Source organism: Ambystoma mexicanum, chromosome 3p (genome assembly GCF_040938575.1).
Source record: "Ambystoma mexicanum isolate Mex_15411 chromosome 3p, UKY_AmexF1_1, whole genome shotgun sequence".
NCBI lineage: Eukaryota > Metazoa > Chordata > Amphibia > Caudata > Ambystomatidae > Ambystoma > Ambystoma mexicanum.
The window spans coordinates 254,077,752-254,095,338 of record NC_090925.1 but is presented as its reverse complement, the minus strand read 5'-3'; the positions used below and the strand labels follow the sequence as shown (position 1 = coordinate 254,095,338).

General features: G+C 45.0%; 1 protein-coding gene across 2 annotated transcripts in view; it reads left to right on the top strand.

Moving 5' to 3' along the window:
• Window positions 1-17,587, top strand: part of LAMA5 (laminin subunit alpha 5) — a 670,647-nt gene that overhangs the window by 341,489 nt on the left and 311,571 nt on the right. For both annotated transcript variants that reach the window (XM_069650738.1, XM_069650737.1), the window contains exon 38: window positions 15,726-15,887. In XM_069650738.1, coding sequence (XP_069506839.1) covers window positions 15,726-15,887 — 162 coding nt within the window. The remainder of the gene's footprint in view (window positions 1-15,725; window positions 15,888-17,587) is intronic.

Sequence of the window (17,587 nt, the reverse complement as noted above, 5' to 3'; positions counted from 1 at the left end):
AAGCTTTGATGCCAAATTGGTGTTGTATCGATGTGTACAATTACACTACATCCATCGTTGCCAGGATATAATCAGGTTCCCGAGGTAGATCATCTATTTTGGCCAAAAAATCCTTTGTGTCTCTGAGGTAGGACGGTAAGCAAGAAACAAAAGGAAACAATGTCTTGTCAGTATATTTCAACATGTTTTCAAGTAAAGACTCCCAACAGAGTCACAATAGGTCTGCCAGGATGTTTATTCATACTTTTGTGTAGTTTGGGAAGAAAGTATATGGTGGGCAGAGTGGAATGATGCATGAATAACAATGTTAGGATCATCTTCTTCAAATGTCCCCTTATCTGCCTGTTCTAGTAGGAAGGTTTCCACCTTAGTTTCCAGTTCCTTCATGGGATTATCCTCTAGCTTCTCATAGCAGATCTTGTCATTCAGTTGTTTCCCTGCTTCGTGGATCTGATTGCTTCTATTCATGATGACGATGTTACGTCCTTTGTCGGAAGGTTTGATAATACATTGTGTGAGAAGGCTTAGTTGTATATATCTTTTCTTATGCTTGTGAATCTGCTTAGAATCACATGCTGTGCATATAGTCTGACATCTAGTGGTAATCTCAGAGTATTGCAGCTTTTTTTCGAAGATTGAAAAGGGATGTCTGTTAGGACAGTTTTTCTGAAGTTCAACTAAGTGCTTAGTAAAAGCATCCAACTGAGGCAGTACAAGACTCCACTCCTTAGTATAAGGCTGTACCACCTGAGTTCAGGGAAGCGTAGCCCGAGCAGCCAGGTGTATTTTAGAAGGGAGAGAGGGCTGTAGAATCAGTACAAAGAAATTGTATTATACATATGGTCCAAAGAAACACTGACACACTATGTATTGGAAAAAGTAAGGGTTTATTTTATATACAAGCAGATCAAGAGATTCTTGGGTAAGTAAGTACTATCATAAAGCATATACACTCATTATAAAAACACAACGCTATGCTTTAAATACACGGATCAAAGCACAATGCTTATTTAGAATACCTAACCCTATTTCTAAGGGGGTAAAACAATAGATTACGTTCTGATTACTTTCAGTAATACAAGGGTAGTAGACCATGTCAGTTATGCAGTGTCACTCAGCAAGGAAATCATAGTCAACCAACTTGCAAATGTACTTTTCCGAATAGTAGAACACAGATTCAAGGAACAGTATATACCTCTACTACTTTTGTGATAAGTTATACTAGGCGAGTACGACCTTTTTTGGTGTAATATACAATTACAGCTGCTTTTCAGCTCAGTGGAACACAAGCTAAAATAAGCAAGAACTCTTTACACTAATTTTGAATGTACCAGGGAGGCAAACAAAGGATAGCTACACCTAAAAACACCTTTCCGGAATGGAACACAGCTATTCTAGCCAGGTGAGACCTAAGGTTGTGATATTCTATTACAGTTGCGTTTCAGACCAGTGAAATACAGATTGAGTTGAGCAATAACTCTAACTTGTTTTTGGATGGCATGCAGCTAACACAAGGTAAATAAGACCCATTTACTTTTTAAAGGAGATATCAGCAACTTAAGAGATAAGTATAACCTAAGGCAGACTTATTCTGAACAGGCTAAGAGCAAGTCAGAGGAAGCAAGACCCAATTGTGGACACTTATACATTTATCCTAACAAGAATAGTAAAGTGAAACCAACAGCATTACTTTTGGGGAAGAGGCACAACCAATTCACAGGGTAACTTAACTTTTATATATACTTTTCAGAATAGTGCAACACACATTGAAGGGGCCCCTAGGGGACCCTCGCGTAGTGGAAACGAGGCAAATCACCACACACGAACTGACACGCCAGACACAAGGTTGTATTCCCAAAAGCTAGGGTTTATTGCAAAGCAAATAGTCTCAGTTGGCCAACTCGGTCTCACGCCCTGCGACGTGTCTCCAGACCTCGAGGGACGCAAGAGAGCAAATAATGTACATCAGTTACATATATACAAAATGGACATCCTGCAATCACTCATGACCTGTTCATTACGCCCATTGTATAGTTTCTTTCAACTGGGTCTGATGATTGACAATTTCGACGAATATGACACCTTCAAACATCCATTTTAGCAACAATATGCAACATTGCGAGTCTAAAGACATTTCTTTGTTGAACAGACACAGTGCTTCTGTTCTTGCAGGCAAGCTGCGTACGGTGGAAGAGTCGCATTCCAGGCCTTGCTATCTCCTATTTGCTATTCGTGTCCTGGGAGTCCGCACGCTCTGCTGGGCTTCGGAAAGAGGGGCCATAAGAAAAGCATAATTCAAGCCTTAAGTTGTTTCTTTCTAGCATATCTACCATATTAACGAGACTGCCTGGCATCAGTGAAATTATTAAATGCCGTGTTGCTCTCCTCCAAGGCTATATGCGGGAGGGGATTGGGCATTCCTCTCTGGGGCTGCCTACGTTATGTTTCAACGAATAACTCCCAGCCTCGCGGCCTTGCTCTTTCGCTTTGAACAACAAAGTAATCAGTGAAGCAGAAAAAGCAGAATAAGCAGAATAAGCTTTCGGCTAAGCAGTTTTGAACAAAAAGCAACGAGCAAACGTTAGAGAACAAAATGGCGATTCTAGCTACATCAAAATGGCCACAAATTGGTCAAACTTATGAGTCTGTATTTCTGACATTTAGTGCATGAGACGGTTGGTCGTCGGCCAATATGATACATTGCCATTGGTCGTGAGAGGTATCTATTTTTCTAGACTGACAACATTCAAGGTAAGAACGTTTGTAACTGTTTACTCTCAGTTACAGTTACCAACCAACCTATTGTACAAGTAAGTAACTTTTGAGCACTAGTTATTCTTTTCCAAGGCAGAAACCTCTTCTTACCCAGTCCTTCCCTTATTCTATACCATCAGTTCAATCAGGGGCAGTAGAGGGACCCTAGTGGTCTGGGTGCCAGCTGTAGGCAGGGTGAGATGTTTCAGTTGCAGGCAAAGCCAGAGTTCCAGAGGAAGACTATTCAAACAAGTAAGTATTTCACTCTAAAGTTAGTTGAGGGTCCAGGGACTTCAGAGAAGACACCCTAGAAGGACTCCACAGTGTGCCTGGGCAAACTGGATCAGTGGCCTCCCAATCACAGAAATCACCCCAAAGCTATACAGAAATCACAAAAGCTTAAGGTAGGTAAAATGCAGCATGCCAACACAGTACCTCAGCACAGCAGAAGAGTTGCAGCAGGAAGACTTGAGGATATGCAGCCAAAAACTCAGTCGATGGATTCCTTTGTCAACAAGACGGAAGACAGGACTTTGGAAGGACCTTTGCAGCAGGAATCGCAGGAGAAGGCTCCAGGCAAGAGTTTCCTTGCGACTGGATGCGGCTGTTGATTTGGCGCCTATTTGGGGGTACAGAGTAAGAGCGAATATCACTGGTTGGATTCCCGACATTTGCAAGGTCCAGCAATCTGGTCAGATTTTTTCAGACTGGAATCGTGCCTCTGGAGATCAAGCAGGGTGCCCACAAAGTTTCAGCGACATTTGGAAGACCCTGCACTGCACAATGGCTCGAGGTTCCCGGGGATAATGGGGTATTGCAGCCCTGCAAGGTCGCAGCACAACAGATGGCTTGAATTGCAGGTCTTCTCTAGTCTAGTGGGGTTCCACCAGGCTCTGGGTCGGGGGTCCTTGTTTTTTGGAGTCCCAGGTCGATTGGAAGGAAGGGCTACAGCAGGCTCTGGTTACACAGCAGGCTCTCCTGTCGCTGGAAATAGTCACAGCTGCAGTTTCTCCATCTTCCTCTTCGGTTTTGGTTCCAGTGCTCGACTACCTTTTCAGCTTCCAGGATCGGACTTTTATGCAGGAACCCAGCCAATCTAACAGGCAGCCATGCAAACATTCAAACTTGGGGGGGGGGCAAGGGAAGGGGCGGGGGTTGGCCGTCCTTTCTGCACAGCCAGCCTTCCAGTTTGTACTGGATTCTCGCAGTCAGGCTGGAAAACATATGGCTGCAGAGTTTTGGACTCCTCCCTCGCTTCCTGCTTTCACAGACACTCTGGAGCCTGAGCGGGGAATACACAATTCCTGCTGAAGATAATCACACAAAGGACTTTCCCACCCTGGATGTCAGGAGAAGGAACAAGAAAGGACAAGGAACGCTGTCAAAAAAGACGACTGCCCACTTTGGTATACAAGCACCCATTGGTGCCTTTACCAGGGCTGTGGAAGCAGCCCACAGTAAAGGTGCATTGAATTAATGAAATGTTTCACTGCCACCAGCCATTAATGGAAAGTTTGTCCTTGTAACATAAGTGTTACATTTAAAATAAATGAAAAAGGGGATACTCTATCTCCCAGCACTCCACATAAACTGGGGGTGATGGTCTCCCCTAATAAAATGTAAAAGGGATCCTTTCTACCCTTGGGAAGTGTAGTTCTCACAAGGTTAGCCAGAGAAAGTGAAAAGGGGAGCCCTTAGGGCAACACAGCAACAATAGGCACTTAGTGCCAAAAAGTTGTCGGAGGATAACTTTTAAAAGACACTATAGAGTCATAAAAATGACACGCATAAAAAGAGTAAAAGACTCTGTGCGTGGAAAAAGATGACCACTCACTGAGGTATAGATTTAATTTTTCCTATCAGTCCAGCAAAAGGTCCTGGGGTTTACACCGGTCGGGAAGATTTATCATGGATATGAAAATCTTACCCAACAATGTTGACCTGGCTGGGTCTGTAACACTATCTCTACAATGACTTGTTGTGTACCCGTTATCCCTCACGTGTTGAGGTCCCCTAGATTGTGTTTTCACGCCATACTGGTTGGTAGCTTTAATGCAGAGCTCGTGATAATGAGATTTATTGCTATATTCACTGCCTCTTTGCATACTTTCGACGGTTTAATCGGCACTGTTTCCCGTATCCCGTCCTGTGAATCAATGTTTGGATTCTTGATGGCTCGTGCCAGCCTTCACCATCAGGCTTCGGCCTTTACAGTATGGATGGTGGGGAACTGAATTCTCGACATTACTCTGTGAGGCAAGGTTGTATGCAGTACCCTTTGAGTGCACTTCAACAACCCTGACCTCCTGGCAATCGGAACCCAACCTTTGGTAGAAGTATGTACTACACAGGTTGGTAGCGTGTTGAGCAGCCAGGCTCATCTCAAGAGGCGTTAATGTGAGCTGTAGTGGAGTTGCACAGAGATTCACAGTGACAAGTATTCAAATAAACACTTACACACAAGGCTTCTTGGTTAAACAATTAATAATTTAACAGTCAGTTTTAGTGAGCCTTCTTCAGAAAGGGCAATATGATAGCAACACACAGGCACTCCAAAATACACACTTTTAGTTTCTCTAAATCAGCAAGTACCCATTTGGGATGGCAGACAGACACTTCCTACATCCTCGGGTGACTTAAATAGCCAGGACACTGTGGACATTAATAGATCACTGTTGCATTTAGGGCAATACTTGGGAGTATGTCAAAGAAAAAGCTTATTCGAATAAAACAAGAGATCACAGAAATATTCTGAAGCAGGTAAGTACTTTTGGGAATCCCTAATGCAAAGTAAGACCAAACACAGTCAGAGGGAAGAAGAGTCATTCAGGGAGCCAGGCCAGGCCACGGTCAATTGGACAAAAGTCTAGGTGAGCGGAAGCAATTCTTGCAGGTAGGTAAAAGTCTTGCACAATGTTTTAGAAGTCTTTGTAGAAAAGAAGATATCAAACTAGGGCCACAAGCTGATTAGGCTTGTGAGGTAAAGAACAGGGGCGCCCCCAAGGGGTGGCCAAGGGGGGCCATGGCCACCCTTATAAAAATGCTGGCCCCCCACCGGCCACCCTGTGAAATTTGAAAAAAAAACTGTTTTTTCTTTTTTCTTCGCACTGAACTGTGCATTGAAAATAGCATGCCCAGCAGTTCAGTGCGAACAAAAAAAGTATTTTATTTTTTTGCTTTTTCTTTTTTTCTGCGGTTTGCCGAAGCCCGCCGCCCACAGTGGACGAACATGGAAATAAATACAGCCTGAGCCTGGAGGCGCGCATTTCTGCTTTGGCAATTGGCTCGTGCTTCCCAGGCTGTATTTATTTCCAGGTTTCCAAAGTTCTGGTTGCATGTAGGTTGTTGTGCCGTCTGCGCAGCACATACTGTGTTGTTTCACACCATGACCAGGTTGGCAACCCGAAGCTGCATCTGGAAACTCACAGGGACTGTAACTAGCCAGGTGCTTTTCGATGCATAGACACATTGCTGTAATTCTCGAGGTCAAGCATAATGCAAACAGCCCTATTTTGGACAGCTGGTAGCTCGCCTTCTTGGAGATGTTTAGGAACATAGCAGAGCAGTATAAAACACAAGATAAAGGGACCGCCTGTAACTAGAACGTTCCATGCTGCCTACTTAAGATCTGACATGGTGTACAGACAGACAGTGGGAGGATTTCACCAATCTCTGTACCTATGGTTGCAATGGCAGAAGCGTATCAAAAAGTAACCCTCCATGGCTAACCTACTATACTGACTTGGGTGCGGTCACCAATGGAAGCAGAAAGAGAACTACTTAGCTGGCACCCTGATCTCTGTTCATAATAACAGTGCATCCAGGGCATTGCCGCCTCAATAATCCCCATCGCCCAGTCAAGGAGACTACTGTAAGTATGCCACTGTGTCAAATGCTAATGATGTTGCGGATGACCTCTACCCCTAAAACATACTCATGTCCTATGCACATCCATAATGACAGCTTCAGAACCATTACCTCTGAGTCAATAACTACAGCTGTGAAATGAAACATTGATACGAGCTTATAGTTTATGGGCCCTCAGGATGGATCTAAATTGTGTTTCTCTAATTATGGTAGGACAAGGCTTTCTTTCACAAGTTGTTGATAACTAAGCATTATTGCTCAGAGCTACACAGGCTATTATGAGCCCAGAAGCCATGCAGGTCCATGGCAGTAAAGCTATTAGCAACTGGACGCAGTGCCAGGTGCTAAGCTGAAGTGCCAGTTTGGGGCAAAGTTAACACGCTGCCAATATTTTTGGATTGGTGGCACTGCAAAAGGAGATGGAGACCTGTGCTGCCCTGCGGCGCCGAGAGATTTATTTCCACCACACTTCACAGAGCTGAGGTAAGCAGAGGGTGTCTGTGTGTGGCACCCTGACCTTTTGTTACTTTATTGGATGATATATGTCCAACTGAGCCAGACTGCCGAGCCTTTTTTTCCCACAATAGAATCATAACTTAGTCAGTTGGGAATCTTTCCATTTATGGTTGTCAGCAGCCCTGTTTCTTGGCCCGGGCGCACAACAGACCAGATGGCAACTCAATGTCACTTGGCACCTTGACTAGGAAAGTGGAGTTCATTGTGTGTCACCATGCAGACAGTAGTCCATGGCAAATCAATGCAGTGATGTGTGCAGCAATAATTTGTGTGCTGCACAAGTCACCACCCTGACCCTGTTGGTTAATGGTGTCAATGTGATTGTCCCTTATGCAACAGTACATATACCTGTTTTTGTCTGATGTGCCTAATGTCCATATAGGACACACCGGACTGTTTTGTGTATGTGACTCTGACGAGCATGCCATACTGTCCCCACACTTAAACAAGAAGCAAAAGAGCCCTTGTATGGTGTACCCCATTTGAGTGGCTGATGTTGCAGCCATTTTATACTTGCATCCAAAAATGTAAGCTGTCCAAATGAGCATGTATGGTTCAAGGTACAAACATTTAATGTTAGGGTGAGTATTGTGAACCCTGATGTGAACAACAAGACATCCATCAGTTATGCATTTAGAGATTCACACATACAATCCTTTTATCACAGAGTTGTTTATCAAATGTAGAGATCTCTGATCACTGTTATAGTCCTGAAAGGCTCTGTGATTTAATGCAAAGTATACAGGAATCCTCATTGGTGCTATTTGTCCCCTTTCCCACTCTCAGAGAGGTATTTTGAAAGAGCACAATAAGAGTGTACCAGACTGTCCATCTTGGAGTTATAACCTTCTATCAGAAAATAATTCATATGGTTAGTCTAGTATTGCCCCTTGCGAAAAATACAAGTGAGGTGATACGAACACAACACCTGCAACACAGGGCCAGGTCAGTGGGCCCTCAGACCCCTATAGGCTGTTCACACCGCAGTGTGCCAGTACGGACAGTTTAAAACTGCATTCAGGCAAGGCCTTCCCTAAGAGCAGGTGACAGAAAAACCATTTACTTGGGCAGCAACAGCTGTGTTTTCACATTAGAATTCTTCTGTAAAGTACTTGAATTACAATGTAATGAGACCAGCTTCATTTATATAGCATTATTTATTCATATTGAGGAGGGGTTTTGTCGCACAGCAGAGGTGTAGTTTGGGAGTGACATGTGCCAGTCAGTGGGGTGGGGGCGCATTCTGAGGTTTCACCTTGGGCACCAAGTTTGCTAGAAACTACCCTGGCTGTCAGGCGAGGTGTCTCTTGAATGTGCATATGAAACGTGGCTCCCATATAAATGACTAGGGTATTTTCTATAATTTTTGCAGCTAGGCTGTAGCAGTTCTGTTTTTTTTTTTCAAAATTACTTTTATTGATTGTTTTCAAAGCGTATGTAACTGCACCTCTCTTGAACAGTGCTCAAAAATTAATCTCGGCAAAAGTATCAGTTTGGGTAACATTTAAAATTTAACTTGATTTTAACTCCCACCTCCCTCCCTTATTCCCCCCTTGCCCCGCAATGGAGACGAGACAGGCCGTGAGTTTTGGTCCTTGGGTCACGGGCAAATTGTTCAATGAGTGTACTTGGGGCTCGGGCTATTCATTCATTCCTTTGTAGGCTTCGAGGAAGGGAGCCCATTCCCTTTCCCTGCTAGGGGATATATTGTGCATGGCCCCCGTAATGTTTTCCATTGCGTAGAGTTCTCTGGCTTTTCTGGCCCATGTTTTCTCTGTCGGAAGGTCCTTCTCTTTCCAGCCTATGGTGATACAGACCCAGGCGGCCAGCAGGAGTCTGTATCACCAGTGAGTCATATGCAGAACTTTACCCTGCGCCCTTCTTGTTCCTCAAGTCTGAATAACACCAGCTTTGGGTCCCTGACCCTGGTAATCACTTCTATTTTCCTTATCCAGGCCAGAACCTCATTCCAATACGTTTGGGATTTGAGACAAGCCCACCACATATGCTAGTAATCGGCAGGGCTTCCACACTCCCTCCAGCACAAGGGGCTAGCATGACTGAACATCTTTGAGAGTCTGAGGGGGTCGTACTGCCACCAGTGCCTTCAGACCATGCAGTTTATATTGCGTTGAGATAGATCTTTGTTGCACCATTTCACACATCTTTGACCACAGTTGGTCTGATAGTGGGGGACCTAGATCTTTTTCCCATCTCTTTTTTAGATTCTCCAGGTTGTTTTCCTGTTCCACTATCATGGATCCGAATAGACGGGAGGTGAGGCCTTTACTCGAGTGGGTGTAGCTAAGTATCCGTTCAAAATTGGTGAGGTCTCTTTGAAGCTCATCTTTCCACTCACTCTGATTTCGTGAGCACACCTTTCAGTTGCAGGTATTTGAACACATCAAAGGATCTCATATGCAGTCCTGCCTCCAGGTCCTGGATTGACATGCATCCATCTCGCTTTAGGATTTGCCCCACTCTTTCTAAGCCCGCTTTATACGATTCCTGATACCGGTACTGTTCATGAATTCTGTCTCTGATGGGTGGAGCCCAGATACAGCTCAATGGGGCTAGGCCAGGTTGTAAGACCTTCGATCTCTGTTTTGTTCCACCATAGTTTCAAAAGGGGTCCCATCAGAAATTGCTGCAATATACTATTAGGGAAAGACTTCTTAGGGGCCCATAGCCACTCACCCAGAGACACCGGTCTAAGTGGGTAGTTCTCGATGGCCAGCCACTGCTTAGCAGTTCTGTTTTTAATATTAAGGACCCGTACTTGAGAGACCTGATGGGGTAGAAAGTATCATACCTGTTACTCTTTTCTAACAGATTTGCAATTCTTAGTTTTTGACACATGGTGAAACTGTGACCAAAAAAAAAGGCCATGGAACCTGAAAAAAAGTGGACCACATTTGTCAATGACAGTTTGGACCTTTTTTGCATCTATCTTAGATGCGTAATAGAGTACAGATGCTAGCGGTCAATGGTCGAAGTGTACCCAAAGAAGCTCCCACTGCCCACAAACATCATTACCACGCCCCCTCCTATGTGCAGTTATGCGTTTGTAGTTGTATTTTTTTATTTATAAAGCGCCTTACACCAAGGCGCTTTACAGTGGAACAACTTAATACATAAAAACATAAACAATATAACGTTGGAAGCAAAATTACAATATGAATCATTCAACAAAACAGTGAAAAGAACAATTAACTGAAGGGGAAAGGGGGAACAGGGGAGTGGGACTGGGTGGAGGGGAGGGGTGGTGATGAGTTGGAGGAGGGAAAGGGAAGGGAGAGAGAGGGGAGGTGGGAGAGGGGAGAGAGATAGTCAAGGGGAAAGAATAAGGAGGGAGGGGATGCAGAGGGGGGAGGGGGTTTCAAGGAGGAGAATAGAGGAGGAGAGATTTAAGGGAAGTGCGGAATGAGGAGAAGGTCGAGGTGGAGCGGATTGCGAGAGGAAGGGAGTTCCAGTGCAGAGGCGCTAGGAGTTGGAAGGAGCGGAAACTGGAGGAGGCACAGGGGGATGGAGGTACAGTGAGAAGGAAAAGGTCAGCGGATCGAAGGGAACGGGAGGGGGGTAGAAAGAGAGAAGGGAGGAGAGATAAGGAGAGATTTGTGTGCCACCCCAAGATTTCCTATGGCCTCACCAGGCCACCCCTATAAAAATATTCTGGGGGCGCCACTGGTAAAGAAGCTGTTAGCAACTCTACAGAAGCAACCAAGACAAGTCTCCACTGAGAACAAGTAAGGTTGCACAACAAGAGGTACGTTCTCTTAGACTGTACGATACCTTTGGTTAGAAGAAATGTTTCCAGCTGGCTTCTGTTCCTGTGCAGCTTCCGTGTTCCTGGGCCTCAGTCGTGGGGACAAGAGGGAGGACGTCTGGAGGACTCCTGCACTGTAACGGGATGGTCAGCGACAGAAAAGGACCAACTTCTATTCAGTGGCATTTCGCAGTTTCAGCTCCTCGCGTCTCAGCAAATGGCACCACCGCAGACTCTTGGCTGTTGAGATGGGCTTTCTTGCATCTGGGGTCCAGCACTGAGGTTGCTCAGGCTCGGTCAGTCCTGCTTCCTGGGAGTCCGGAGGATTTTCCTGGAGCTTTTGGACAACATAAAAGCCACGCACACAATCTGGTGTTCCTCTCCCTGGCTCTTTGGTTACAGCAGCAACTGCAGTGGAAATAAAACCAGCTTCAAGAGGATGTCCAGGTGTCTTACTTTGGAGTTGGTTGGTCCCACCAACTCAAGGGGAGAAGTCATCCTTGCAGGGCTTCTCTAGTCGAGACTAATTTGGAGCTTCAACATAGCAGCAAGGCTTCACCGGGCAAACCAATGGTCCAGGAGTTGCAGCAGGTGTCTCTTCCAAGTTTTTCTCCGGATTCCTTTCTTCAGTGGTCGACTCTGCCTTTCAAGCCAAAAAATCTTACCTTTTATGCAGGTTTCTCCCATTCATTCCAGCATAGCTGCCAGTCAAACAGCAGGGTGGCTGTCCTTGCCAGACTGCCAGCCGGCCACTCACCTTTGGGTGCATTCCCGTAACCAAGGGGATTAAGCACAGTGAGTTTTGGGCACCTCCCGCCCCCGCTAGACATACTGGAGCCAGAGGTGAGGTTCACTCGTGAATCCTGCCAAAGGCAAAATGAACAAAGGACCAAACCGGTTTGGCACGCAGAGTAAATCTCAAGAAGGAACTTTCCACAAAGAAATGGTGAAAAAAGAAGACCGGGGCCATTTTGACAAAAATGGCCCCCTTGGGTGCTTTACTGCAGCTGCGATAAAAGAACACCAGGGTAGTTAAAAGTAAACCATTGCAACCAGCTATTCATCGAGGAAAGGGTAACATTAAAAATGTTACATGAGAAGCTAGACAAACGGGATACTAAGTAACTCCTCCAGCACCTTATTGTAAGATAGTGTGTGCTGGGGTCTAGAAAGTTACAATGGAAGTAAAGTCAATTTCACTTCACTGCTCTTGGAAACAGTAGTTTAGCCAAGAGAAGTTATTTAAACCTTTGGGAAATCTGAAAGACTTCCTTGTGCCACTGCACTGAAAGTGCTGTGTGGTGCAATGTAAAAGATGATGCCTGTGGCGTTTGGCAGACTCCACAACCAAAAGAAACAGTGCTCAAGTCATAGCAAAAATACATGAGTGGAGGAAAAAGGGTCTCGCTCCCTCCAGGTAAAAAATTAAAGTCCTCAAAATCCAGCAAAGGAGCTTGGGGTCTCTAAGGTAGAGCGGAATTAGCACATTTCTGAGAATTCTCCCTAACACACCCAGTCCTGATTGGCTGGCTGGCTGGCAGCCACCCTGCTGTGTGAGTGACAGCTAGGCTTTGCATGAATGGGAGAAACCTGCTTAAAAGGCGAGGGTTTTGGGACTGAAGACAGTTGACCACTGGGAAGAACACGACGAAGAAACGCGAAGGAAGCTTGCTTCATCCTCCTGGACCTTTGAAATTCCCGGTGAAGCCCTACTGCTGTGCTGAAACCCCATTTTCTGATCGACAAGAGAAGCCCCAGAAGGGACGACTTCTCCCCTTGGGTTAGTGGGACCAACTAACCCCGATACGAACTCCACTGGACCATCTTCCCCGACTGGCTGTACTTCTTTGCTGCTGCAGGAAGCGAGTGCCAAGGGTCGAGAAATCCATAGTCCAGTGCAACGTCTGTGATCCGGCCAGAAGCTCCAGAGGTCTCCGCAGGACCCTCCAGAAGCAGGACGACCAGACCTTGAGTCCCCGCACCAGAGTGCAGGACTCGGAGTGAAGGAAGCCCAACCGGTGTCCAAGATCCATGGCGGTGCTGTTTACCGAGTGCTTAAACCGCAAAGTGCTGATGACCTGAAAAGAGCCCATAGCTGCTGTCGACATCTGAATTGCTGCCGCATGAGTCCTCCAGACGTCCTCCCTCTTGTCCCCACGACTGAGGCCCAGGAACCCAGGATCCGCATCATTGCAATCAGCAACCAGACAAAAGCCAGCTGCATCACTCTTCTAACCAAAGGTACTGTTCTGACTTAGGGTACTTACCTCAGTGTCTTTAGCTTTGCCCTTCTCAGTTGAGACTTGCAGTAGCTACTCTACTAGAGCTGGTTTCTGCTCTACCATTCACAAGTATAACAGCTTGTGACCCTACAGTGATTTTCCTTCAACAAAATATCTACCTTTTGTGCAAGACGTTGCTATCTAAGAAGTGCCTCAGCTCCATAGACTATGCTGCAATTGACTTTGGCTGTCCTGGCTCCCTGCAGGCTCTTCTAGTCCATTTGACTTTGCTATTTACTGTCCCTCAGAGGTGATAACTTGGTTTTTAACTATTATTGCTGGGAAAGGTTTTTGTCTAGACTTCATTGGAAGGTTAAGTGCTCCCATGCTCCGAGAACATGTGTAACCTTTTTCCTTCCCTTAACCATTCCTTTCTACCAACCTCAGAATCTACGAAGTGTACTAGTGATATATAAATGCCATTACAGTCCTAGTTGGTGACGTCACCACAGAGTGTAAGAAGTGTGTAAAAATCATCTATAAAGAGTATCTACTAGTTCTGTGTTGATTCTGGAAAAGTAGTTAAAATTATATTTAATTGTTACATATATTGCCATTTTTAAAGAATGCTTATTTAAAAACTACTGTTAAATAAATAATTATTTATAACAAAAACCTTTTACTTGGCTATTTGTATTTGTGGAGTTCATTGCTACAGCTCACATTTACTCTTCTTGAGATAAGCCTGGCTGCTCAGTCACAGTACCAACTTGTGTAGCACATACCTATACCAAAAGTTGGGTTACCTAATTTGTATTTGTATTTTATTTGTAAAGCGCTCCTGGCCTGGGGCATCTGGGCGCATGTCTTACAGAAAATAGCATCACAAAAAATAAACAATCTTGTTCATGGGTTACAACATGAAGTCGGGACAATACACAATATTGAGTTAATGCCAGGTTAACGAGGATGCACCGGATTATACAGGAGGTACAAAGAGAGAATTCAGGCAGGTACAATAAACTGGTAATACCAAGAGGACAAGTGTTGTGTAGTCTGCCACAGGGTTACTACACCAATTCTTGCCTACCACTGCCCACCAAGCCAGAGTATAGAAAATCAGTCCTAACACCAGGCAAACATATCTTTAGAGTTTACCCAGCCATCTACCTGAGCTACTTATCATAGTTTTGGTACAGAGGTTAATAAATTAAATGCAGCCCCTGCGCTACAGAGACTTGGTTGTCACTGCAGCTATCAAATTAGCACCTGTGACCTCTGAACCTGATAACTGCCACTGGTACTTCAAATCCGGATACTGATGCAGCAAGGCACAGATACACACTATGCTTTTCGCGTGGAGTTTATGAAAAAGGAATCTGATTAGCAGATAATTATTTCTGAGATGGAATTACATGCAGGAATGTATTATTTCATTTAAAAAAAAGATGGGCTCTACACTCTTGTCACAGTTGTCCAATCGCTAGGGGCTGCCAGATTCAACTTTTGCTTGCTGATCCCTGGGGTTTCTTTACGGTGTGGACCGATTTGAGCGCCAGTCCTATCTGAGGCAGGGTGCGGGCAGTCAAATATGGCCACATTACGCCACTGAAGTGCACGTAGGAACCATTTCTGGCTGCGGGACTAGATAGTTGATTCCCATGGGCTTCTGTTGCGGCATCCAGTGTTACAGCAGGCTGTACCCCACTAGTATCATAAACGCTTCCACTAATTGGTGAAGTCCATGCCTTCAGTTCTGCAAGTAGACTTGCACAGGGAAATTAAATCCTGCAGGACTAGGGTGTCCCAGGGCAAAGTCTCTTAGGGTATTTGATATCCCTTAAAAGTCCTCTGAAGTTGACTCTTCTGTGAAAAGTGGGATAATAAAAATAAAGTAGGGGGATAATAAAAAATAATACTCTGGGCTTTGAACTGGAGGGTTAGTTTGGAACTTGGCGTTGTCTCCAGCATTGGATCATTCACAGATTTGCAACCCATCTAGCCTACCCTGTATTATGATTCTTGCATTTAGAAGTAAAAAAGTTTCAACAATCATTGCTTTGCATTTTGGATCCCATCACGCTACGAAGCTTTGAGGGTTACACCTTTAGCCGTGTATTTAACACATATAAAATTAAGGTATTTGAATACCATTTTATACACCAAAAACTGTAAAATGTAAAAACAAAAGAATGGGGAAAACTGTATGCATGTATGGGATCAACTGGAAAGCTAACTTGGAAGCAAAGGAGCACTGTACATAAAATTGAGTGGAGCAATCGCCAATTGGCAAGATGTTCTTTGAAGAGTAGGCTCTTATTTTTGTAGATTAGCTGCGGTGTGTCCTATTCGTGCAGCATTGTAGAGATGCGTCACTCCAGAATGTTGGGGAGATGCACAGCTTGAGTGGGGAAAGATGCGTTGTTCTTGGTTGTGCTCCTGAAAATTAATCTCACTCTCAATGTTCTGAGCTGAAGTAAAATGGGATGAATTGTGCCGAAGCCTGCGTGAAATGCATCATTCTGTTCCCAGGGGGAGATTCTGAAGCCAATGAATCTCTCTAGTCTGGGGTCGATAAACTGCTTTCCTCTCTTCCTCAGTTCATGGACATGAATGGCTGGGTTCTGTTGGGTGGAGACCATCAAGAGCTTGAACTTTCCTTCAAGCTGGATGAGGCTCTGATTGAAGCAGATCTGAGTGATGTGCCCGATGTGTACCAGGAGCTGTACTGGCAAGCTCCGCGCTCCTACCACGGTGATCGGGTAAGAGCACACCTCTCTTCTAAACTTACTCGACTAAATATGAGGTCTATGCAGGCAGTCCTGTTCACTATGCCTTCCTTGGCGTGGATGTTTTGCCAATGCTGATATAAGTTTTATTTATGGCAATCAACGCAAGATATTGTGTATAGTGTCGATAGATGGCCATTACAAACTAATTTGCTTTTATTACTGCTGAACATCCTAATGTGACGTCATGGCAGAGGGTTATGGAATTAAAAAATCAACCACTGTGACATCAGAGTCGCTAAAGCATTCTTTTTCTGCCAGTGATTTCTTTTATTTTGTATTATGTTGTGTGTGTGTGTGTGTGTGTATAGTCTCCCCATGCTGCCACTCTACAGCTCCCTCTAATGCTGGCTTATAAGGGACGCATTGATGGGGGAATGGAGGCAAGGGGGGGAGAAACGCATGGTGTACATCGGTAGTGTTCCCCTGAGGGCACTGCACCTCGGAGTTCGGTGCGAAATGATCGAACACTTGTCTGTCCATCGTCTCTCACGCAACGTATCGCTGCAGTTCAGGGGAGTTGCTAGGTCTGGAAAAGACCCGGGGCTAAGCTGATGTCGGAGCGGTTGGGGGGCTAGCTAGTCTTTTGGCTGTAGCTCCTGAGATTCTATCCGGGGCTACAACAAAAAGATCAGGGGCTATAGCCCTCTTAGACCCCTCCCCCTAGCAACGCCCCTGCTCTAGTTGTCTGCCCATAGGACATTCTGCTTGTTAGGGTCATTGTGTTTGTGCTGTGAAGTCTTACATGATCTCCCTTTACATTCACTTATTACTTTGCACCTTCGCATGTTTTGCATTTTGCTCCCAACATCTGCATTAAAACGTTGAGCAACAGGCACTGTTAGAAACTCCTGCAAACATGCCCTGATTTTCCTAGCTCTATTTAGAAACTAATCTAGATATTTTGCTAAAAAAAAACACATTTAATATGTATTCATTAACATTAAAACACTTACAAGCACAACATCTAGCCCGACGGAGAAGTAGGGCTCTTCAAAGAAGATAGCTGTGCTATAACCATTGCTCATTCTAATGAATCTTGAATGAATGCAGTGGAAACGGCCATTGTTTGTGTCCACGCTGTGCCCAAGTAAAACGTATAAAGGCGTGGTGGCAGGCGAGAGGGGATGCGTCACACCATCAATCTCCTAATTGAATCACAGAAGTGAAGAGCAAGTAAAGCTCCTACCACTCCTAGAACAGTGATGCATACCCTCTCACCCGCATAGCCCTGGCCAGGTTCTCATCCCTACTACCTAGCTGATTGCCTTGATCTGAAGGGCACGAGAGGGTATGCACACGTGTCTCTTCATCCCAGTACTCGAGTGCATTGGCGCAGATCCAGAGGCAGGTGTTGGTGTCAGTCCAACTGTGCGCTAAGAATAGGGACATATTACACAGTTGGGTTGCTACCTCTTCCCATGTCAATGGCCCTATGTCGCTTTCAGTCATGCATTGGCTTCCTTGAACAAGCCTGAGCCATAGGGCGGACTTTCGCTCTGACCAACCTCCCAGGCCATACCCTCATCTGTCCTGATAAAGCCCCTTTAAGCTGGGGTTGTTCAGCTGTGGAAGGCATTTTGTTTGATGACCTGGGTGAAAGTAAATGCTTATTTCAGTGCAGACTAGTGTGATGTACAATACTTTTCTGAGATGTGTGCAAACCACATTGT